The following is a 21,911-nucleotide window of genomic DNA, read 5'->3' as shown; positions in this document are numbered from 1 at the left end:
ATATTTNCGTTGAAAGTGTTAGCGAATTCTTCGATGAATTTGAGTAACAGAGGATGTTTCTTGTCGAATATTAGTACCGCGTTGTTCAATCTTGTCCAATTTTTCGACGAAGGATCAAGAGTTTGTGCTCCAATCACGTTTCTAAGACCTTTGAAGCTTTTCAGAACAATCATGTCTGTGTCTAAGTAAACACCTCCATATTTGTACAAGTAAGCAAGCCTCATGAGGTTTGAGAGATTCTGAGCTAAAGGTATCTTCCCGGGGTCTGTTTTACCAGTCTTTATTTCCTCGAGCCATGATTTTCCCGCGGTTCCTTTGAGTAGAAAAGACAAATCCGGTGTGACTGCAAGAACTTTGTAACCACGATCGAGAAACGGTTTGAAGATTGTATAACCTTGAGGAGAATCCAAGGTTGCGGATAGGATCATTAAGCAACCACGAGGATGAGACTTAAAGACACTTTCAATAGCTAATACCTCTCTTTTGCCGAAGAACTCTGCTGATGATATCCATGTCATGACGAAGTTGACTTCACATCCATCACCGACAAACTCAATAACCCTCTTTTGAAACTTCTCAGACAAGTTATCTCCACTAAAAGTCTCAATAACTTGGAGTTTCTCTTTGGTTTTCAGATTAGGAGATTGCATCGTTTGTTGTGTATATTTTTGCTTGATCGGATTTTTCCTTTCACCATCCTTCTCAGAGCTTAGAGGTAAGTGTGGAATCACTCTTTTGATCTCTATCTTCACCTCTGAGTAATCATCACTCCGCAGTTGCATCGAGAAATTAGACATCCGAACCAACGTTGTAACCAAGATCAGAGCTATAAAAGTGATCGAAAACACAGTGAAAAGTGGTGATGATGCAGATTGGTTTAGCCGTCTGTGATCAATCATTACTGTGAGTCTCTTCTCTATATCATGATCCATGAAAAAAAAAGCAGAACTGAATTGGAAACCAGAAAAGAAAAAGAAAACTTTAGATAGATGAGAAAGAGAACACTTTTGAGTTCTATGTGTGTCTGTTTGTTTTATCTCTTGTTTTGACCATGTTTCTTGCCTTTGGAGGGCTGTCTAGTTTTGAAAAGTTAAGAACGTACACGACGTAGACATCTTTGACATATTAAACAATTAATATTGGTGAAACGAAATATTGGGAAAATTAAGTCTTCTGTAAATGTATTTTTTTGTTCTTTTCAATTATTTGGGGTTATCTTGAAGTGATGAAACGCAAAAAACTACTACAGTAGTACTACTATATACATATCAAGAACTGTTTCATATGAAGACTACATAAACTTTATTTGTCATTCAATATTACGAACGTATCAATTATTGCCTTATTGGTAAACTTTTTGCTAACACGGAAGATAATAACAATAAATTCGATATGTATTTCTCCTTACTTTTTTTTATCTTCTTTTGAAAAGTACTGATTTATATCGAATTGATATATCTGTTTGAATTTTAAATCAGTGATAGTATTGTTAATTTGGTTGTTGCAACATGATTTTGGAAAAAGACGTGTGTATTTAAAAATCCAGTTATCTTGTAGGACAAATTGTCTAGGTATCTCTTCAATCTTTCTAGCTTTCATAAGGTTATTATTTTACAATATACTAGTTAAACTATGTTTGTTAGGTTTTAACTTTTGATATTATTTTGAATTAATGAATAAGACGCTGCCATTTACGATTGACTAACCAATTTAAATATCAAATACATTTGAAATATGCAATAAGCCAAATAACGAGAGGTCCAAACTCGAATATATGACTCGGTTAGCTTTGTTTATTTTTTTATAGCGAAGTTGCTTGATTGGTATATGCATAATCAGTTTCCTACACACGACTTGTCAAGGTATATGTAAGCATTTTGACCTTGACAACCTATATCACATTACTTTCATTAATCTCATTATTGATGATTTGATAATATCAGCTCAACAACAACAACAACAAGTCACAACTAGAGAGATGCAAATTATGCAGCCGTATAAGTTCGTTGTATTGTTCCTCCGATGATCATTCCAAGCTGTTCATTGACATAGACAACGATCTAAAGCTAGAAATGAAACAAGCACTGTGGTGGAGCTGAGAGGAGAAAAACAAACAAGTCTTTTTTTTAGTTTTCCCCACTGAAGTCAAAATTAATGACAATGAATCCATTAATTTGGCCCATGGGCTTTTTTTTTGTTTTGTTTACTAACTGTTACGCAGGATCCAAGAAAATTCGTTACAGTCACGTGGGAAACAATCGCGTAAATCGGACGGTACAAAATAAATGCGGGTGAGCACCGACCTGTCAGTATAATAAAAGAGAACTCCAACGATCACAGAGATATGCCACGTGGACTTATGCTTTGCTTTCCTAAATACAAATCTCCCTAACTCAACTAATGATGTCTCTTCTCTTTTGAACCAAGACAAGAACTCTTTCTGATGAAGATGATTGGCATTGGAACCCTAACTTCTTCTTCTTCTTCTCCATCTAAGATCCTTCTCGAAGATTCTCATCCACGAATTTTTCGCTGTGGGACAGAGATCTTCCCTTGTGTTCCATGGAAAACGTTTCATCACTTCAAGTTTTTACGTTTAGATTCTGCTCAGCGCAGGACTCTTAAGCCAATTCGGCTTCGTTTTTCTTCGATTAAGGATTCTCAGGTAATTAATTATAACTCTTAGCTTTATCATTCAATTTCCCATTGGTCTTTCGTTTTTATGTTTGTGTTCTCCTCTACAGTTACTTTATGCTCTGTCTTCATACAGATTTATAATTGTGTTTATAGGTGAACGAAGAAGCTCTTACAAAAAAGGTTCGTGTAAGGTTCCAATTGCGGAAAGAGTGTGTCTTTGGTGAACATTTTTTCATTCTTGGTGATGATCCTGTGTTTGGTGGCCTCTGGGATCCAGAAACTGCCTTGCCACTGAACTGGTCAGATGGGAATGTCTGGACCTTAGACCTGGTATGCATCTATGTTGTTGTTACATGTAGGTTCTGTAAGAGTTTTAGATACTTGAATCATTGAATGTGTGTTAGCAATACTCTGATGTGATTTCTTCTTTCTACTTAGGATATGCCTGTTGGAAGATTGGTTGAGTTCAAGTTCATACTAAAGGCGCAGACTGGGGAGATCTTGTGGCAACCAGGTCCAAACCGGTCTCTTGAGACCTGGGAAACTAATAAAACAATCAGGATATGTGAAAACTGGGATAATGCTGATCTCCAGATGATGATTGAGGAAGATTATGTGCCATTCAATCAAGAAGACAGTATCACTCACCCTAAGCAAAGCGTGAGGGTTGACACCATTAGAGAAGAGGTGGATGAAGTGTTTGGTACTACTGTACACCAAAACTCTTCAGTAGTAGTTGTAGAGAATGCGGGATACGTAAGTGATGAGTCTGCAGATATACTAAGTGAGAAAACTATGGAATCTTCTAATGGAGCTTTGACTGCTCGGGATGTGACCAGCGAAGCCATGTTTACCGAGGAAGAAAGTCCAGTTTTGGTCCCTGGATTGGTTTCTCTGTCTGAATTGGAAAATGAAGATATGGAAGTTATTAACGAAGGTAAAGCAGAAACGTTCCTGGAGGTAATATAACCTGATAAGTTCTTAAATTTTCATGTTTTTGTTTTTTCTATAAAATCTACACACGGCTGTAGATGGTAATGAAATCTATGCATGTTGATGCTTTAAGACATCATGTTTTTTTTGTAGAATAAGACTGTTCTTCTTTCATTGATACACTGTATATTAGTTGCCCCAGTTGATTAAAAATAAAAGTTTCTTTAACTATGTCTTTAAGCTAATCTAAGACTCTGTACTTTAAGACTGTTAGTTCATTCTCCAGCAATATGATTTTCAGCTGTAAATGGCCTTATTGTCTTATTTAATGAATGGAGAAAGCTATTTGCAGGTAGATAAGAAGCAAGAAACCAAAGGAGAAATAATCAAGAAAGAGAAAGTAAAAGCGATTTCATTATTGGACAAATCGGAGCTAGAAGCAGTGAAAAGTGTAGATCAGAGGCAATACAATGTAGTAGAGGAAGAGCAGCAGCGGCTAGAGACAGAGCCGCTTGGAACGCCGGATATGCTTTTAGAGAATGATATCCAATGGGGACGTAGAACACTTCGCAAGCTTCTAAGCAACTTCAGACTTTTCTAAACACAAAAAAAGTTTTGAGTGCATACATTCACCGGAAAAAGAGCCTCAAGAAGATGATTCTCCCATGGTTTCAGACAGATAGTCAAAATTGTTCTTAAAAGGTGCGCTGCCTTCTTCTTTCTGCTCATCTTTACGTTTTGTATCTATGAGAATTGATAGTAGATTGAATTCATGTAGTGTTGTCTTTGTATATATGTATGATCAAATGGTTTTGACAGAGAGATGAGGAAAGAATGGAGTGCTAGTGTTTAGTACATATATCATGTGGATCCAATTGTATTGTTGTTGTTACATTAATGATGGCGATCATGATTATCATATGATTGGTCTTACAATTCCAATTTCCTACACAAATGATGATGATCATGATTATCACAAAATGTGTATATTAATCTTTTATAGAAGATCTAGTTGTTGTACATTTCTTTTATGGTTTATCGTTTTGAACTTGTGGTGCTCTTCGAGAAGGGCCAAGGTGCCAACGCCGTACGTTTAGGAGCACCTCTTTTTTTCCTTAAAACATTTTTGTAAACCTCGAGGAGTGTCATGTGCAATTTAAGCCCAATATATAATCGAAATTTCCATAAAACCATATGCAGTATCTTGTTGGTAGAATTCAGTGGGTAGCGGCGATAAATTTAATAGACTGTACCAATTCTTCAATCAAATTACAAACGACCCCTGTAGGAACATACGGTCATTTATAAAATGAACTATGACTATGGGTATTGTGAAGTTTGGTTTAGCCATACAGTATTGAGGCTATGAGCTACAAACTAAAGAATTCTAAATCAAACTACATAAATCCCTTGTAATGCTGCTCTTATGAACCAACAACAACAACAACAAAAAAACCATCACCTTATACTAAAAATAATATACAATCACCTATACCAAACATAAACCTAATTCCGGCGGAGCCTTGGGTGCAAGGTTTCATATTCACCTTCTCAAAACTCTATAGTAACCAAAACAACAAGAGTCATGAGACTACTAGCTCTCAAGGGGATAGGCTATATATTTTCATAATCAAAAAGTCCCTTATTTGGCACTTCGTTACCTTTTAGATCTTTGCCTTTATAGGTTTCTCACACCGGTAAGGAATATTTACCTAATGGCTTCTTCCCCACATCACTCTTTCAACCCATATTTGGCATTGGCGACAAAACTCACAACTGAGGAATGCTTTCTTTAGGTGCTTTCTCTTCAAGTCCTTCATTTGGTACAACTTCATCGCTTTCCCACAAAAATCCATTCTCGTCATTTCTTGGATCTTTCTCTGTTTCTTTAGATAGAGGTGATACATGTGCAACATACTTTTCTGCATAAAGCAACACAAAGAAGATTGACCAGTCTGTAACCAAATGTACTCGCTACACAGAGGACCAAAAACAAGTGGTGAATAGATCCACAAATAAAGAAATTTTACCAGCCAAACTTCGAAGAGCATTCTCAGCCGCTTGTTGATGTGCATCTTTCTTAGTTTTTGCCATCCCAATGCCTATCTTCTCACCCGTGAACAAAACCTACGTAAATTAACAACAGCAATTAAAAACAAGAAAAAGGAAAGTGAAGTTAACATGAGACAAAAATACTTAAACAAGCTGATCCATCTTACCTCAACCGAAAACTGTAACTCTTTGTTGGTACTCATCACAGTCCTAAACTCCACCTGCAAAATTGTACATGAATTAGTCAAAATCCATGAAAACAGGAAAAGGAATAGCTTGCGTGGTTATGTGAGTATGCACCTTTGAACCGCATCTTCTTCCAATCTCTTGCAGCGCACTCACAAATAAATGAGACTGCCCGCCATTATTCTTTCCACCATCTGTATGATGTTCTCTACCATTTGATACCAAATGACTCTGGGATAATCCACCCTCTGCAAATAGTTTGAACAAGTGCCAATATTAAAAGGTATTATTCCACCTTGTTATGACAGATTCAGCAAGTAGACATATACATCAGGTGTGGAAACCAATAATTATCTTATCCTAAATCAATATCTAAGAGCACTACACTGAAAACCAGCGGAGGCGAGAAATTCAACAATCTAATATACCTTAGTATCAGCTTGACTACATTAGTGTTGAAACTATAACATACCTGCTGTTTGACGTGAAGGATTTTGCCTTTTCAGGTCATCATCCGTTGACACCTGCATGAAAATTCTCAGACCGTAGATACTCATACTTTGAAGTCAAAAGAGAGATACTTAGAATGCAAAACTAACCTCTTCACTCCTCAAGTGAGAAGGGTGTGTGAATGAAGCAACAGGAGCAGAACCTTGTATTCCATGAGGAAATTGACTTGGATAAACTCCTGAAGGTCGACCAGGAAAAGAAGGTCTATTCTCATCATCCACCAACCTACCACCCTGAGAATGCATAGAAGACGAAGGTGGCTGCATAGAAGACGAAGGTGGCTGCATAGGAATTTTAGCCAGAATGGGCGGTTGATTAAAGTTTTGGTTCCTTATATCGACACCAGGCCTCATCATAAGGGGTCTTCCACAATCAGAAAAAGTGAAGCCATCCCGTCTAGGAGCTCCAAGCAAACTAGGTTCTAGATTGTGATTGACGACAAAACACAGAGAATCTCAGAAACAAACATTAACGTGCAAAATAACTGTACAATTCCAAACTCGAAGTTGTATAAAGTCAAAAGTTCGTACTATGCGAAGGTAACAATGCTGCTGCAGTTGTCGTGCTAGAATTATTTGGTATGACTGCTATCTGCGGCTTGGGGGTTTCAGGTTTTAGCTCAGCGTTACTTGTGGCAGGAAGAGTAGAATGATCGGCTGCAGCCTTCTCACCAAGAAATTAAAAAGTCAATTTTAAATCAGATTACAACAGGAAATTAAGCTTTGCACCAAAACATATTTTTACTTAAAGATCGCCTTATCCCAAATTTTGTATCTACTTTTCTTATATTATTTTACTGACCGCTTGGTTTAGTCTGCGTTCCACTTCACCCCCACACATTCCTTCCATCATTGGAGGAGCTGTTATATTTCCATTTGCGGCAAAGCCAGGATCCTACAGACAGATATAGCTAGATTGCATATTGTAGTTGGAGCAAGAATTTTGTACAATCAATTAACAATGATAAAATTCTAAGTGCAGGTACCTCTATAACGACATAGTTGCTCACATCCGGTGGTGGAGGTAAATTTTTTACATCATCTTCATAGTAAACCAAAGATATACTATTCATCAAACTCTCATCAAATTCCCTGCCATAAATGTCCGGAAGTAGTAAGAACAACCAGCATGATTTCATTACATAAACAAAAACAAGATAACTTACTTGAAAAAGTAACCTCTGACATTGCATGCAACATTTCTTGCTACGCAAAGAATTGGAACGAGAAGGGCTGTCTGATAAAATGGGTATAAGAGAAAGGTTAGATACACACATGGAAAATGAAGCGATACAGGATTTAATTCACAGCTTAATGCAAGAGTAACGACATGCCTCTGCTTGTGGAGCATAATAAGGGAGATATGCAGGGACAGCATGAACCCGTGGTTGATCCTTTTCCTCCCAAACCTTAATACGGTCATCAATGACCATTGCCATTTTTGGATGACAAACGCCACCATTGAAGACACTTAACAACGATTTCTTGGCGTCTGCAACGCAAAGAGCAAGAAAAAAATTAAAAAAAATTGTTAGTGTGAGTTTCACAGAGATACAGAGGCAGATAGTCAGGTCCTTAATACTTAAAACTAAGAGGTCAACAAATCAGATCAGGCACTAGAGAGGGAAGGCAGAAGAGGCAAACTATATATAACAATTCACCACAAAAACAGTAATGAAAGAGATAACAAAACAGAACTCAGAAAGCTGCATCAATGGGAGCAAAACACTTATGTACCAAAAACAAAGATCAAGGGAATCAAAGAAGCCAGAGATGGGTTTGACCTGGTTTAACGCATACAATACGATCTCGAAGCTCCTTGAGACTTATTAAATGAGCTTCCGGATCAAGAAGTCTCCACATTTCCAAAGCATAATCCCTTTCAGCCATGGTACAAACGTAAACTTCAAAACGTTTCCTAAGTTTTGCAGTCAAATAGCTTCTTAATTCTTCCCACGCTGGCCTCAGCTTTACAAGCACACTAGTGTCACGGATCTGCATCAGAAATAACCCCAGATAGGAGAAAAAAAACTTGGTTATTCCCAAAACATAAAAACCAGATTACTCATGTACACTAAAACGACCTTATCCTATCACATTCCAGAAAGGATAAGCCCAAAAACGAATCAGATAAGATGAAATGAATAAATACAACCACAAGAGAGAGAGAGAGATCTTCTAACCTCTGGATTAATCCTAGTAAGCACAGTATTCTTTTCGGGCAATCTAATCACGGGTCTAAAAACTTTCTCGAGACCATCAGAAGTTGGGCGGACCTCCTCAGGCTGAGCCTTTAACAAAACTCCGTTATCAAAGGCATAGTCATTATCAATATACTGCTTGAGCAGCATCCTATCATCCATATACCTTTTAAGTTCAGCGGACATTCCATTAATCCTGACAGGATCAATCTCTCGTGAAATCCAAGCTTTAAGAGCCTCGATCCTATCCTCAAAGGACTTCATGGTATTTGCAACAATCAAAGTTTCATCGAGATCAAACACAATTGACAGACACCGAGTGTTGAGCATCTTTAAACAGGAATCATAAAGACCTGAAGGAACCGAGAAACACCAAAAGCACGGGAACTTCTTCTCCTTACTTGGCATAGCCACTAAATGAATCTCCTCATCGCCAAGCAAAACCACAGCAGTCTGTGTAAAATCACCAAAAATCATCAAAATTCAAGCTACCGAAAACGCTCCAACCAAATCGGAAACAATTCGAAAAGGAAACCTACCTTTAATTCATGGAAACAGAGAGCGTGAAGATGCATTAACTCTGGAGGTTTGACCGGAGCGGATGACTCAAGCTTGCATCTAACGGAAAAAGAAGCAATCGTCTGAAGAATCGCGAGGGGAAGACACCTCTCGCCAGGCGGAGATAGATGGTGGATTCGAATCTCATCGTTAGGGAATCGGAATTCATGACCTGAAGAAGAGACATCAAGTTCTCCCAAACGCGAATCCCCGTTATAAACCACAGATTTATGACCTAAACGATTCATCGTCCAATTTCGACAAATTCGGACTTTGTGAAGAACAAATCTAAAGGTAGTGAAAGTAACAGTTTCCTGAGAAAAATGCGTGACAACAAATATTGCAGATTCAACTTCTCTCAATTTCGCTACTCTCTTTTTTTTTTTTCTTTTTTTTTTCTCCGCTAAAGAGGGTTTTTCTGGGTCCCTTGATTTTTTTTTTTTATTCAACAAGAGAAAAGGAAGAAGAGAGGCTCTAAGATATTTATAGGCGAGAGAGACGAAGGGGCTTTCATGTAAATTACGAAGATACCTGAGACTTTGTTACACGTGGCGTTAGATGCGTTATCCTGTTTCTACCAGCATCGCATGTCAGCCGTTAAATCATCGTTCTCAATTAATCGAATTAAAATATACGATGATTATTCCTTTTTTGTCAACATGTGAAAATTATTATTTTTGTTGCTAAAGAATTCTTGTATAATTTTATTTTGACGCAAAAGAAACAGAGAGACAACTTTTGTTGACTTCGAATGTTTGGGATCATTGTTTTTTACAACTATATAGTAAAATGTGGCACCGTACTAAACAAAAACAAAGTAAACAAAACAAAAAAACACACAGATTAAGTTTGTGAGTTGTGACTTGTGAGTAACAATTACGACAACACTACATACAATTTGTATCATTATTATCAAGATACAGTATTTTTATGTTCAAAAATCAATATAGTAATATACAAACCAAAATTCATGGGCATTCTAATACTTGAGCCTCTAATAAGACCTGATGATCATTAGTATCTTTCTGCACCAAGACAGAGATTCATGGGTTACTTTAAGAATAACTGATGTCGCTGAGATTGTCGTCGCTACCGTCTAAGCACAAAATGTTGACACTCGATTCCGAGCTCCCGCTGCTGCTCACCGGCCGGTTTCTACATGATCTCACACTGTACGATGACGTCGCCGGTGTTTTCGTCACTGACGGTCGGAAATTCCCCGCCATGCTTCCTTGTCTAACATCCTATTATCACATAGAGACACCATTACAAAAGTACTCTCGAAGAAATGTTCGAAAGTTGAAAGTCGTCTAAATAATACATCATGCATGGTTGACATATATGTCCCTTTTAAAATCTTTTCATTTCATAACATATATGTTACCGTACCATGTGTCTCAAGGCCAAGTCGATGGAGCTTTTAGATAGGTTTCTCCCAAACCCAAAACCATCAGATCCCGAGCTCGACTTCCCAGCGGAGGAGCCACCATCACCACCGAGTCCTCTGCCTCTGGTTTCTGTCACTCGCGGTGGAGCAAGCTTTCTCACATTTACAACTCTCTCCATCTTTTGATTCCCCTTAGCTACATGACTTGTCAACCCACCATCATCGTGCGTAGTCTTTGCTCGTCGTCCACGTGACAAAGGAACAGCACCATTTACGTTTCCACTCGGAGCACTGTTCGGAGCCCGGCTTCTAGAAGGCGAACAAGACTGTCTCCTTGAAACCTCGCGTTCTATGGACGCTGATCTTGAACTATTAGACGCACCAAATGCTCTGCTTCTGACACTTGAAGCGGTTTGTGGCCTATCCGGTAACTTAGTTCTAAGATTCGACGGCGCCTCTAGAGAGAATCCAGGCATCTCGTAAGGTTCCCATGGCCTTGATCTCACGATCGCAGAAGCTCCTTGTGACAAGGCCGGTTTACTCACCGGTTTAGTTCTCAATACAGTCGATGAACCTGACGGAGTAGATGGACGGCGAGTTGGAGTGCTTGACCTCGATCTCGGTTTTGAATTAGGCGCCGACATCGGCCGGTTATTGGATCGAGTAGAGGTGGCTGAACAAGTAGTTTGTTGGCCGGTTGAGGTGGCGGGCCTGGTGGCACGTGCAGCGGTTAAGGTAACACGTGAGGTTCCAGAGCTTGAAGAAGGTCTTCTGGTCGTTGAGCTTGAGCTACTAGTAGCAGAAGACGAGGTTAATGAGCCACGTGCAGATGTTGAGGTGGCACTTGAGGTTGGCGTTGATGGCCTTTTGGCTGGAGTAGACCTTCTGGATGGTGAGGAAGGTCTACTCGTTGACCTTGAGCTACTAGAGGACGATGGTCTTCTGATTCCAGAAACAGAGGAGGAATTGTGCAACGACGTCTTTTGGGTCTTGGGTGGTACGTTGTCCCTCTCTTCTTTGCTGTAGTTCTCTAACTGTACGTAGAAAGAAAAAAAACAATGAGAGATGATGAAGAAGAGTACTGTACCGCAAATCCAAGAGAATGGCGAGACCATGAGACATATATACTGAGTCCGTACCCGAGATATAAGAGTCATCCGGTCTCCGTAGGGTGAGTCGAGTTGGTTCGTTACGCTTCTAGTCGGTGAGCCTGGCGGCGTAACCAGCCTGGTCCGGAACAATATGAACAATCAACAAATATATAAATCGGTTTTTGCTGATAATTGTCTAACTCATGGCTGTATTTGAGACATGCCAAATGGAACATTGACAAAAGGGCGAAGTTTAGAAAGTATTTAGAGATTATAAAAAAAAATTAAACTAAAACTAATTAAGGTTGTAATTAAGATATATAAACATAAGGAAAAGTGATCGAAAAGTTTGTTTTATGCAATGGTTATTTCATGCAAAAGGACTTTTTAGGCACGAGTGAGACGTTTTAGAATGCGTACAAATCAGCTGAACAAGACCAGACATCAGAGATCACACACTAGAGTTTAGCAAGAATGTCTTAGAAAATTGATCAAATTCACTTTGATATTGGAAGTACAAATATTTTGATGCAAAATGTAACAAAAAAAAAGGATATGTTTACAAGGAATTTTATAGAAATCATGATCAGACTTTGAGAAATCATAAACACAATTAAAGGGAGGGGGGATATTANGGGGGGGACATTATATTACGTACCATTCATAATCGGACTTCTCGTTCTCGGAATAAAGGAAGATATCGGCGGCGGTTGTTCGGAGAGAGTACTGTCGAGACGACATCGTCGTCGTCCGGCTACTTTTATGATCAGATCCTGCCAAAAAGAAATAAAAAAATCCGACGACGTATTAACACGTAAACAAATATACAGTATTGGACCTAGCTATTGGTATATATACGAACACGGACCCATTAGAAGCATAGGTCGGTGACCTTTCTCGTGACGACGCATCTCCAGGAACAAAATAAGCTCTTCATCTTCGTCTTGGGTCAACATTTTAGGACATTTTTTAAATTGAATTCTTGATGATGGATAGAGAGAGTGGTGAAGATGTTCTTTTCCGTGTTTTTTCTTCTTCTCTTATTTAAAAATGTCAGATTTCTTAATAAACTGTAAACAACCTACAAATGATATATAAGAAAGTAATATTTATTATTCTATTTTTAAAATAAAGAAAGTAATATTGTCTCTAGTTATATTGATGTATTTTGGCTATTATCAAGAGATTTTTCTACTTCGACAGCTAAATATTAAGAGTTTTTTTTGTCAACGATATTATTACAGTTGGTATGTTATATCTTTATTATTATTTACAAAAAAGGCAAATACATTATTACTTCTCAATCTACAGTACATTTCTGGAATAAATGGTAATGATGTTATTAAATTTGATTAGATATTATTAAAAGCATAAAATTAATTAATTATATATTTAGAAGGAAAAAAATGCAAAGATGAAAAAAACGAAGAAAACTGCGGATAACACAGAGCAAGAGGATATATCATCAAATATTTTATAATAAGATATACAAAACAAAATTAAAGAATCACCAACCACGTCCCATGCCTACGTCCAATATTGAATTAGTTTTTATTTTCAATATATAATTGTTGTCGAGATAAATGTGAATCTTCCTTATATAAGTTTAAGGAATATTGATGTATATCTACTGGTTTGTAGATAAGGGAAAGTCTCACAAGTCGTTCAAATAATTTATGTTCTGAATAATACGACCATAATTAATATTGCAACCTAACTTATGGAGATGGAAGAGGATGAAAGAATGTGGATCCATATGGATCTCGTGGTAGAGATACTCTCAAGGATGCCCGTGAAGAGCCTTATGAAGTTTAAGTGTTTATCGAAAGAGTTTTCAAGGATAATCCATAGTCGAAACTTTGTCGACTCATGCTTGTCTTGTTCCTCGAGTCGATCACGTCTCTTGTTTTTTTTCCGCTGCTTTAAAACTAACACGCTTGTTTTCTTCTCAGCGCCTCATCGATCGACTTGTGCTATAGCCCCAACCCGACATGATATGACATTCCGTGGAGGAGTTGATGTATCTTTCACGTCTCCTCCGGTCCGTGGTTTGATGTTGTGCGCAATTGGACATAATCAACTTTTTATATGTAACCCAGCCACGAGACAAACCATAGGCTTACCTCAAAACATAATGTTGGTGGAAAGAGACAACTTGACAGAGTTACTGGTTTTAGGATACGACCCAATATTTGATCAGTTCAAAGTATTGTGCATATGGGAATACCTAAATGCACGCCCAAGTACGTATCTGCAGTTTTGGGTTTTGACGGTGGGACAAGATGGTAACATGTGGAGAAAGATACAAGGCATGCCTCCTCAACTTTATCCCGTTACGAGTGCCCACACGTGTGGCCAGGGTGGTATATGCATAAATGGCGTTTTATACTTTAAAGCTTACTCATGGACCCCAAGTCGTCACCATCCTACTATTACTACGCATGTTGTGACTTTTGACCTCAACACTGAAGTATTCAGTCTTGTGAAAACCAATGATCATCTCTGCTGGGTGTCTAAGCTAATAGACTTTCAAGGGAAGTTAGCTTTTATATCTCGTGTCAAAATGGACTGCACAGTTGAGTTTTGCATCTTGGAAGACAAGGAGGAATGGTCGTCGAAAGTTTTTCATTTACCTTGGACACAAAGTTACTCTAAAGATTATATGAGAACTTCCCACTCCGTGTTGGGCATTCATGACGGTGATATTGTTTTCACACCGGAAGGTGAACTTGGTTCCACATGGCATCTTAGCTTGGAGAAGAGGACTGTTAGGAAAGTCGTTTACGAAATTCCTATTACTAAACCATATCCTCTAGCTTTTTTTTTCGCAAACCATGTTGATACTACTGTATCATTGTAATTTGAGACGGTGTTTTAATGCGTTTTCAACTTCTAATTACTGCACCAGTTGCATTTGAAATTCCTTTCAACAAACATGGTTCTCTCTGGCTTGTATTTGTCGTAACCGACGTAGTCAGTGTGATACAGACTTAGCAATATGAAGAAAAATAAAAAAAATAGTATGCCTAGTTTTCTACTTCACAATGCCCGAAGTAGTATGCCTAGTCTTTTTGTTATTAGCTTTCCGGCAAAATCGACCGATTCCATATTGTTGACAAAAACGTTTAACACATGTGGTTTTATAGAATTTTAGGTTTATAAGACGAATGTTAAGGTTTGACGTTGTTGTTAAAAAAAAAAAAAATGGTTGACGTTTGAGACGATGGATTAGAGAAGTCGATTTTACGAGACTCGAGGGTTAGTATATCTAAGAACACGGCGACAAAACAAAGAGTACAACAGACGAATTAAACATAATATATAACTAAAAAGTTACAAATAAAATTTTAAACTCTTTTCCAAATTCCAGAAAGTTTTTGTAGAAACGTTGACGTGTTTATTATGTCGAAACACACTGTTCATATTTCTCATTTTAAGTATATATTATTTCATATATAAGGAATTTGGTTAGACTCGCGCCGTTAACCTTGCTGGTAATTAAAAAAAAAAAAGTCATACACGAACACGATGATGCGTTTCCCACATTGATTTCAAGGGTTATAATAATAAAAAAGTGTTTAAATAATCTGGGATTTTTAGTATTTATTTGTTTGTTAAGACTAATAAATATGCTTTATGTTTGTTTAAGGCAAATTGGAAAAATGATTGAATCATAGCCATATACTGTATGATTTAAATGCCTGAAAAATTTGATGGCTCGAAGCCGCCGAAAATTAAAAAATTTGGTGGAAAATAAAAAAATACTCAACAAATCTATCACGAAGGGTGTCGAACCCGCATCCTTGAAGTCGCTTCCAAAGCCTTAATCCTAATAGTCTAGTGGACTTTTCACGTAAAATGGTTTTCTAAAATAAATATATAGACAAAAATAATAAGATTCTTTAAAAAACCCTTTTAAGCCCGAGCTCGTATCAATCGATCTCTCTCACACTCGCTTGTGAAATCCCTAAATCTCCAAAAAAACCCTCTTCTCTTCTCTGTGTCTGAAGACGAAACACAGTTCTTTCGATCTTTAGCAACTGAGATTTTTCTGTTTCTTGATTCTTGAATCTTGATTCAATCCTCCCTCTAAGTATAAAAACCTTTTTCAAAGAGCCATGACTTCTCTATCTCTTCCAATTTTGTTCTTCTTCAAATTCCCTCTTCGTCCAAAGAACAAACACCTTCCTTTACAATTCTTCTTCCCTTTACCAAGATCACGAGCACAAGAATGGTGGAGGAACAACAGACTCCGGTCTATGTATGGGGCTTCGGTAGCCACATCTCGGAATCGGCCTTGTTCGACTTCTTTGATAAAGAGCGAAAGACATCTCTAGCGTCTGTAACGCCTCACCGAGATGCCATGAACAACTCGCTTCGACGAGCTACTTTGATTTACAACAGCAAAGTCGAAGGTTTTTTTCAAATTTGTCCAAGTTTCTGCTTTTGTTAACTTGTTTCACTTACAATCTCTGAATTTATCGCCTCTCCTCCATTGCAGCTGAAGTTGTAAGTGTGGTTCGGAATCTACAAGCCCTCGATGTTGGAAAAATACACATCTCTTTAAAGTCTTTTCCCGAGGAGGCACGTTTCGTCTTCTTCTTTCTTTATCATTTCTTTACCCCTTACCTCTTCTTCTTTGTCTTTACATTACCCCTCTTCTTGTTTTCACAGGCAATCCCTGCGAGAGTGGTTAGTAATCAGATGATGACGACGACGACGCCATTGTAGGTTTTGCAAACCCTTCTTAATTCTTACTTCCTTTTTTCATTAGATCAATGATGAGATTCTCTATATCCTTTTAGGAAGAAAACAAGGAAATTTGATGATAGAATGATCCATGTAATATTGTACTCTAATCTGTTTCTTTTGGATAACATTGTGTAGAACTGGAACTGGATTACAAGCTTTTGTGCCCCTACAAAGCTACCCCACGTATCAATTGTAAGATCATGCTTTTGGACTATTTGAAAGATGTTTTAATTGTAATATGAATGCCCCGTTTTAATGCATGTCATGTGTTGTTCTGAATAGTTTTGATAAAATCACAATTTCCGTTTTTGCAGGTTCCCAGATCAAGGACCCCCTATGTCACAAGGACCCCCTTTGCCAACATTTCCGAGAAGAGTCTGGGTAGAAAATAGACGGGAAGAAATAAGGGAAGGGATGGAGAGGAAATCCATCTGCTATGTTAGTAACTTTCTATATGAATTGGAAGAAGCTGGCTTAAGAGACATCTTCCAACATTGTGGGGAAGTTCATTTTTGCAAAATCAGGAGAGATCCAACGGGAAGGAGTAGAGGCGATGGTTTTGTTGAGTTTGTAACTCCTGAAGGAGCCTCTGAAGCAATCAAGTTGGATGGGACATTCCATCATGGCAGAACAATATATGTCAGCTATGCCAAATCAAAGAAGGTATGAATCACTTATTCTGACTTTTCTCTAAGTGTACCTTATCTTGCACTCTATGTTTATTGGTTTCACTCACACTCTACTTGACTCTTATGCTATAGGTATCTACTTGAAGAGAGTCTCGTGTCCTGAAGTGTGCTTTAGGTGAGATGAAATCAGAGAAGTGACAAGAATGTTGTGAAAACTTGAGGATGGAGACTTTTAATTCTCGTTGTATGTACTATGTGACTATTTTTTTCTTAAAAACATGATGTGTAATGTCAAAAACAGGAAATCCCGTTACACCAAGCAGTTTTTGAAAATGATGAGAGAAATATTATTGCAAGTTTTAACAAAACAAATCAGTACTAAAATAAAAGGGGATTGGTATTGAAAGTAAATGACTTGTGACTTTCTCAAAACTTAAGTAGAAATTAGTCAAATTACTGTAACTTCCAGTGAATTGAATTTGAACCTAAAACCAAATGAGCTTGTCACTTTCTCAAATTAGCCGGTGGTGGTTAATGTGAGATCTGCGTGGTTCGACTCCGACAAAGATTAAATTCTCAAATATCTATCTATAAATAAAAGGGTACGACTTTGGTTAATCTCTTATAATCTCCTTAGCCATCATCATCATCATCGCCTCCTTCTAGGTTTCGGGAATTAGTTTTAGTTCTGATTCTCCTACTGCCTATAATTTCCTCGGATAAACGAAATTGTATCCATCTCTTTGCAATTGGATTACAGAGAAGCCGATTGGGAATTGGGATCTTTGTTTTTGCGATTGACATTTGAATGATTGCTGCGATGGACCTTAATGCTTCACCCCAACCCGAAGATGACGATGAACCCTTTAAGAGACGTCTTGAAGATCGAATTGAATCTGCTGTTGAGATCGCAAGACGGGTACTTTACATTTACCCAAATCCATTTATTATCACAGCCACACTCACATTAGACTCTCTATTTCTAATAGATTACGTTGTTATCTTTTGGTGTGTGATAATAGGAGCGGGAAGAAAGAAGGAAACGAATGAGATTTGACAGGCCAACCCGAAACTCTCAGCCTGTCTTCCGTGATCAGTCTTATCACAACAGAGATACTAGAGTCTATGACCAAACCAAGATCCCTCAAGGTTTTCATTATTACAGCGTCTGTTACTTCCTCAAACGTTAATACAAGGTTCATTGGTTTCATAAAAGTATGTTGTTTTTTTGCAATACAGGTTGGCTAGATTGTCCTGGTTTTGGGCTAGAGATAGGATGCATTATTCCTTCAAAGGTTCCTCTTAGTGAATCTTACAACGAACATGTTCCTCCTGGCAAAAGATACTCTTTTAAACAGGTGGTCCGTAACCAGAGAATTAATGGACGAAAGGTATGTTTTTGTTTTTGTTTCCCTTTAGCATGTATCAATCTTTTGTTTATTTGCTATGCAACTCTCTAAAGTCATGGGTTTTTATTTTTCAGCTTGGTCTAGTGATTGATCTTACTAATACTACTCGTTACTATCCTACGTTAGAATTAAAGAAGGATGGCATCAAGCATGTTAAGGTGATTCATCGAATACTTTTGCTGTTGTTGTTTGTATCATCTGCACCAGCATTAGCTGATTGCTTTATCTTCTTTTTCCTGTTGTAGATCGCATGCAGGGGTCGTGATGCTGTGCCAGATAGCGTTTCTGTAAACAACTTTGTCAACGAGGTACATGTTTCCTAAGTTCAGTGCTCTTCTTGACTGACAAAAAGAAAAGTCAATTCACTTGAAGTATAAAATCTCCTCTTGAGCTGAGTTTGAATTGATGCACAAACTTATCTACTGTTGGTAGCTCATTTGAGGATACTGTCTTCAGGTTATTCATTTCATCCTTAATCAAAAACACGCAAAGAAATACATCCTCGTCCACTGTACTCATGGGCATAATCGGACAGGGTTTATGATAGTTCATTATCTTATGCGCTCTACGCCAACGATGAACGTTACACAGGTTCAATTCTTTCTTTCATATTTGTACTTGTGTACTCGTTGTATTGATCCTTTCCTGTTTAGAATGAAGATTCTTACATCTGTGTGGCCTTTGGCAGGCATTGAAAATGTTTTCTGATGCCCGCCCACCTGGGATTTATAAAGCGGATTATATTGATGCTTTATACACTTTTTATCACGAAATAAAGCCTGAGAGTGTTACTTGCCCACCAACTCCTGAATGGAAGAGGTCTACCGAGCTTGATCTTAATGGTGAAGCTGTTCAAGATGATGATGATGATGATACTCCGCCTGACCCTGTTCAAGTAAGCGTGGTGCAAACAAGTGCTTATTGTTTATTAAGATCTTGAGTTTAAACACTCATTTACAGAAATATCCGTTAGAATGAATATCCTGCATGCATTGTTAAGCTCTTGCTCTTGGTAAAACAGAGCTCATAATCTTATTTTAGCTTCATTACTTTTGTTTCTAGGTCATTTTTACTTCTTCGTGATCCTGGTAAATAACGGTATCATCTAAAAAAGATATACTGTATTAAGATTATCTTTGTGTGCATATTGATGGGTGCAGTTGAGTCTTTCATAGCTGACAAAGTCCATAAAGTGTCGATCTCATATTGCTTGAGTTATCTAATGGGTCTGTTGCTGATATTGTCTTTCTTTACTGTTTCATTGTTTCAGGAAATCAATCAGGAGAATGTGAAGATGTCGAATGATGACATTTTGGGTGATGAAATACCCCATTATCAGGAGGAAGCTTACCGGCAATTCTGTTATAAGATGCTTATGATGAAAACCGGGGTATGAGTTTGAACTGCTTATTTGTTATTCTTAGTTTTTCTCTCTATATACTCTCTTATGGAATATTATAATGTTTAGCCTAATGTTGTTTCCTGCGTGTATGCTTCATTAAAATTCATGCTAAATGTTTGTTGAGACTAATGCAATAATAGAAAGCTTCAGTGAGTATTATAATGTGATCTTTAATCATATAATGGATTAAAACTTCTCTGATCCAGGGAAGAGGATGTATGCAGTTCCCAGGTTCGCACCCTGTATCTTTAGACAGGTATGACTCTCTGCTCTACTTTTGGTATTGCGTACAAAGAGGATTTAGCAAGTTTATGTTCCGAATTTCAGAGGTTCATTAGTCGTAGTTTCTCAATGTAGTTAAATCTTACGGTTTTTGCATACACAGGGAGAGTTTACAACTTTTGAGACAGCGATATTATTATGCAACATGGAAGGCAGATGGAACACGTTATATGATGCTCTTAACTATAGATGGGTGCTACCTGATAGACAGGAGCTTTAAGTTTCGGAGGGTACAGATGCGTTTTCCCTGTAAGCTCTCAAATGGAGTGAGTAGTTTTCTGTCATTGCTTTTAGGCCTTTTGTGTCGATATCTAAAACTTGTGAATTCCCTGACGTATTTGGTTTTGGGTGGTAGGGGATGTCTGATAAAGTGCATCACTACACTTTGCTTGATGGAGAGATGGTCATAGATACCCCGACAGGTGAACAAGCGAGGAGGAGGTACCTCGTATATGATATGGTAGCAATCAACGGCGAATCAGTTGTAGAGGTTGGAACTGTCGTTCCCTTATTATTATTTTCCTTGGAATGAGTTCATTATCACGTGAACTTAGCATTCAGTATTTATCTAACCGAGACTATGTCCGAGGTTGTTTTCCAATATGCCTCTGTCGTTTTTACTTAGTATCAACCATTGTCACGTATTATAGATACTAAAGATAACTTACAGTTGATTTAAACATGTACCAGCGGACTTTTTGTGAGAGATGGAACATGTTTGTGCGTGAGGTGATCGGACCTCGTGGAGCTGAGAAGCTTAGAAGTCATTGCTACAGATATGACCTTGAGCCTTTTGCGGTGAGTTGCATTCTCTGTCCCACTCCATATTTTCCTTCTCCTTTGTATAAATTGTTGGTAAAATTATTGTTGTTGCCCAGGTACGGATGAAGGGTTTTTGGTTACTTTCTACTGTTGAGAAGCTTTTGAAGACTACCATTCCATCGCTTTCGCATGAAGCAGATGGTCTGATATTTCAGGTAACCAAGGGATGTTTATATTCTAGGTCTGAGTAGATATTTGTTCCTGGATGCAGACGGATACGATTTTATGAGATTAGTATTATCTTTTTCCTGGAGAAAGTAGGAGGATTGCATTACTTGAGCTTGACTTGCGTTTGGTTTTATGGAGTATCAGGGTTGGGACGATCCTTATGTTCCACGAACTCATAAAGGTCTATTGAAGTGGAAGTATGCAGAAATGAACTCAGTAGACTTTCTGTTCGAGATGGGTGAGGATGAGGGGCGTGGTTTCCTCTTCTTGCATGAAAGAGGGAAGAAAAAGCTTATGGGAGGATACGTGGTTGAGTTTAGAGATGATTCGGACCTGTCAAGTTACAACGGGAAGATTGTAGAGTGTTCATGGGATAAGGATAAGAAAGTTTGGGTTAGCATGCGGATCAGAGTTGACAAAACGACACCAAATGATATCAACACTGCTCGGAAGGTCAGTTGAATGGGTTAAATTTAACGTATGGCTTTTGTCAAATGGACTCCCTATATGATTTCTCAGCGAAAAATGTGATGTTGTTTAATTGTGTTGTGAAAACAAAATAGGTGATAAAGAGTATAAATGATAACATCACTGAGGAGGTGTTGCTTCAGGAGATAAAAGAGATCATCCGTCTCCCAATGTACGCTGACCGCATACGAAACGATAGTCAGGTCGCACGCCGCAAGTAGAGATATTATATCCTTAGTGTTGCTTTTACAATCGTAGAACTAATTTATAATGCATGGTTTTGGGGTACATTGGTTAACAGGTTTTACTTCTCTCATACGTTATAATATAGCTAAATCAATTTGCTTTGTTTTGTTTTAGTCAATAACCAAATCCATCAATCTAGGTAGTTTATATCGACCGACAATACTATCCAAAAAAAAAAA

At 37.9% G+C, this 21,911-nt stretch overlaps 7 protein-coding genes across 8 annotated transcripts; 4 read left to right on the top strand and 3 right to left on the bottom strand.

Annotated features, from left to right (window-relative positions):
- LOC104734178 (uncharacterized protein At4g19900-like) lies at nt 6–1,096 on the bottom strand (the record flags this gene model as incomplete). The annotated part of the gene is made up of 1 exon (XM_019234852.1): nt 6–1,096. A coding segment is annotated over exon 1 (927 nt), but the record flags the coding sequence as incomplete, so codon positions are not given.
- Nucleotides 2,273–4,592, top strand: LOC104734179. 2 transcript variants are annotated; one of them, XM_019235056.1, is made up of 4 exons: nt 2,273–2,665; nt 2,791–2,967; nt 3,076–3,574; nt 3,923–4,014. In XM_019235056.1, exons 1-4 carry the CDS (start codon nt 2,444–2,446, stop codon nt 3,928–3,930), a joined length of 906 nt encoding a protein of 301 aa, XP_019090601.1. In that variant the 5' UTR covers nt 2,273–2,443; the 3' UTR covers nt 3,931–4,014. The 2 variants fall into 2 exon arrangements, with proteins under 2 accessions (XP_019090601.1, XP_010452006.1); XM_010453704.2 differs by having other exon boundaries at nt 2,281–2,665; nt 3,076–3,597; nt 3,923–4,592.
- On the bottom strand, nt 4,787–9,512 carry LOC104734180 (RNA polymerase II C-terminal domain phosphatase-like 2). Its single transcript, XM_010453705.2, has 14 exons — nt 9,058–9,512; nt 8,501–8,971; nt 8,102–8,312; nt 7,652–7,809; nt 7,484–7,554; nt 7,304–7,409; nt 7,120–7,212; nt 6,849–6,981; nt 6,408–6,739; nt 6,281–6,332; nt 5,923–6,056; nt 5,790–5,843; nt 5,601–5,697; nt 4,787–5,492 (listed from the first exon to the last, which is right to left on the bottom strand). The coding sequence occupies exons 1-14, from the start codon at nt 9,322–9,324 to the stop codon at nt 5,341–5,343; spliced, it is 2,331 nt and encodes a 776-aa protein (XP_010452007.1). The 5' UTR covers nt 9,325–9,512; the 3' UTR covers nt 4,787–5,340.
- Nucleotides 9,890–12,490, bottom strand: LOC104734176 (uncharacterized serine-rich protein C215.13-like). Its single transcript, XM_010453702.1, has 5 exons — nt 12,423–12,490; nt 12,213–12,327; nt 11,603–11,690; nt 10,466–11,497; nt 9,890–10,320 (listed from the first exon to the last, which is right to left on the bottom strand). Exons 1-5 carry the CDS (start codon nt 12,463–12,465, stop codon nt 10,132–10,134), a joined length of 1,467 nt encoding a protein of 488 aa, XP_010452004.1. The 5' UTR covers nt 12,466–12,490; the 3' UTR covers nt 9,890–10,131.
- Nucleotides 13,281–14,414, top strand: LOC109128305 (F-box protein At1g30790-like). Its single transcript, XM_019234427.1, has one exon. It carries the CDS (start codon nt 13,281–13,283, stop codon nt 14,412–14,414), a length of 1,134 nt encoding a protein of 377 aa, XP_019089972.1.
- On the top strand, nt 15,483–17,268 carry LOC104734175. The gene is made up of 6 exons (XM_010453701.2): nt 15,483–15,969; nt 16,056–16,138; nt 16,229–16,281; nt 16,442–16,498; nt 16,621–16,969; nt 17,068–17,268. The coding sequence occupies exons 1-6, from the start codon at nt 15,786–15,788 to the stop codon at nt 17,077–17,079; spliced, it is 738 nt and encodes a 245-aa protein (XP_010452003.1). The 5' UTR covers nt 15,483–15,785; the 3' UTR covers nt 17,080–17,268.
- LOC104734174 (mRNA-capping enzyme-like) lies at nt 17,475–21,834 on the top strand. Its single transcript, XM_010453700.2, has 15 exons — nt 17,475–17,854; nt 17,958–18,084; nt 18,175–18,326; nt 18,419–18,502; nt 18,590–18,652; nt 18,801–18,935; nt 19,033–19,239; nt 19,615–19,734; nt 19,953–20,002; nt 20,132–20,294; nt 20,384–20,518; nt 20,719–20,826; nt 20,907–21,005; nt 21,163–21,471; nt 21,582–21,834. Exons 1-15 carry the CDS (start codon nt 17,744–17,746, stop codon nt 21,705–21,707), a joined length of 1,989 nt encoding a protein of 662 aa, XP_010452002.1. The 5' UTR covers nt 17,475–17,743; the 3' UTR covers nt 21,708–21,834.

Source organism: Camelina sativa, chromosome 13 (assembly GCF_000633955.1).
Source record: "Camelina sativa cultivar DH55 chromosome 13, Cs, whole genome shotgun sequence".
NCBI classification, from domain to species: domain Eukaryota; kingdom Viridiplantae; phylum Streptophyta; class Magnoliopsida; order Brassicales; family Brassicaceae; genus Camelina; species Camelina sativa.
The sequence above is the reverse complement of the archived record's forward strand: the minus strand, read 5'-3'. Positions and strand labels throughout refer to the sequence as shown.

Bases quoted from the DNA above. Each gene is read 5' to 3' on its own strand.
- LOC104734174 (XM_010453700.2), top strand. From the start codon at position 17,744: ATGATTGCTGCGATGGACCTTAATGCTTCACCCCAACCCGAAGATGAC. The intron at 20,295-20,383 runs GTGAGTAGTTTT...TTTGGGTGGTAG, and splicing joins CCTGTAAGCTCTCAAATGGA to GGGATGTCTGATAAAGTGCA. The intron at 20,827-20,906 runs GTGAGTTGCATT...GTTGTTGCCCAG, and splicing joins ATGACCTTGAGCCTTTTGCG to GTACGGATGAAGGGTTTTTG.
- LOC104734179 (XM_010453704.2), top strand. From the start codon at position 2,444: ATGAAGATGATTGGCATTGGAACCCTAACTTCTTCTTCTTCTTCTCCA. The intron at 2,666-2,790 runs GTAATTAATTAT...TTGTGTTTATAG, and splicing joins CTTCGATTAAGGATTCTCAG to GTGAACGAAGAAGCTCTTAC. The intron at 3,598-3,922 runs GTAATATAACCT...AGCTATTTGCAG, and splicing joins AAGCAGAAACGTTCCTGGAG to GTAGATAAGAAGCAAGAAAC.
- LOC104734180 (XM_010453705.2), bottom strand. From the start codon at position 9,324: ATGAATCGTTTAGGTCATAAATCTGTGGTTTATAACGGGGATTCGCGT. The intron at 7,555-7,651 runs GCATGTCGTTAC...CCATTTTATCAG, and splicing joins ATTATGCTCCACAAGCAGAG to ACAGCCCTTCTCGTTCCAAT. The intron at 6,057-6,280 runs GTATGTTATAGT...AACTATTTGCAG, and splicing joins TCCTTCACGTCAAACAGCAG to AGGGTGGATTATCCCAGAGT.
- LOC104734176 (XM_010453702.1), bottom strand. From the start codon at position 12,465: ATGCGTCGTCACGAGAAAGGTCACCGACCTATGCTTCTAATGG. The intron at 12,328-12,422 runs GTCCGTGTTCGT...TCTTTTTGGCAG, and splicing joins CCGACCTATGCTTCTAATGG to GATCTGATCATAAAAGTAGC. The intron at 11,691-12,212 runs GTACGTAATATA...GTTCCGGACCAG, and splicing joins GAGAAGTCCGATTATGAATG to GCTGGTTACGCCGCCAGGCT.
- LOC109128305 (XM_019234427.1), top strand. From the start codon at position 13,281: ATGGAAGAGGATGAAAGAATGTGGATCCATATGGATCTCGTGGTAGAG.
- LOC104734175 (XM_010453701.2), top strand. From the start codon at position 15,786: ATGGTGGAGGAACAACAGACTCCGGTCTATGTATGGGGCTTCGGTAGC. The intron at 15,970-16,055 runs GTTTTTTTCAAA...CCTCCATTGCAG, and splicing joins TTACAACAGCAAAGTCGAAG to CTGAAGTTGTAAGTGTGGTT. The intron at 16,499-16,620 runs GTAAGATCATGC...CCGTTTTTGCAG, and splicing joins AGCTACCCCACGTATCAATT to GTTCCCAGATCAAGGACCCC.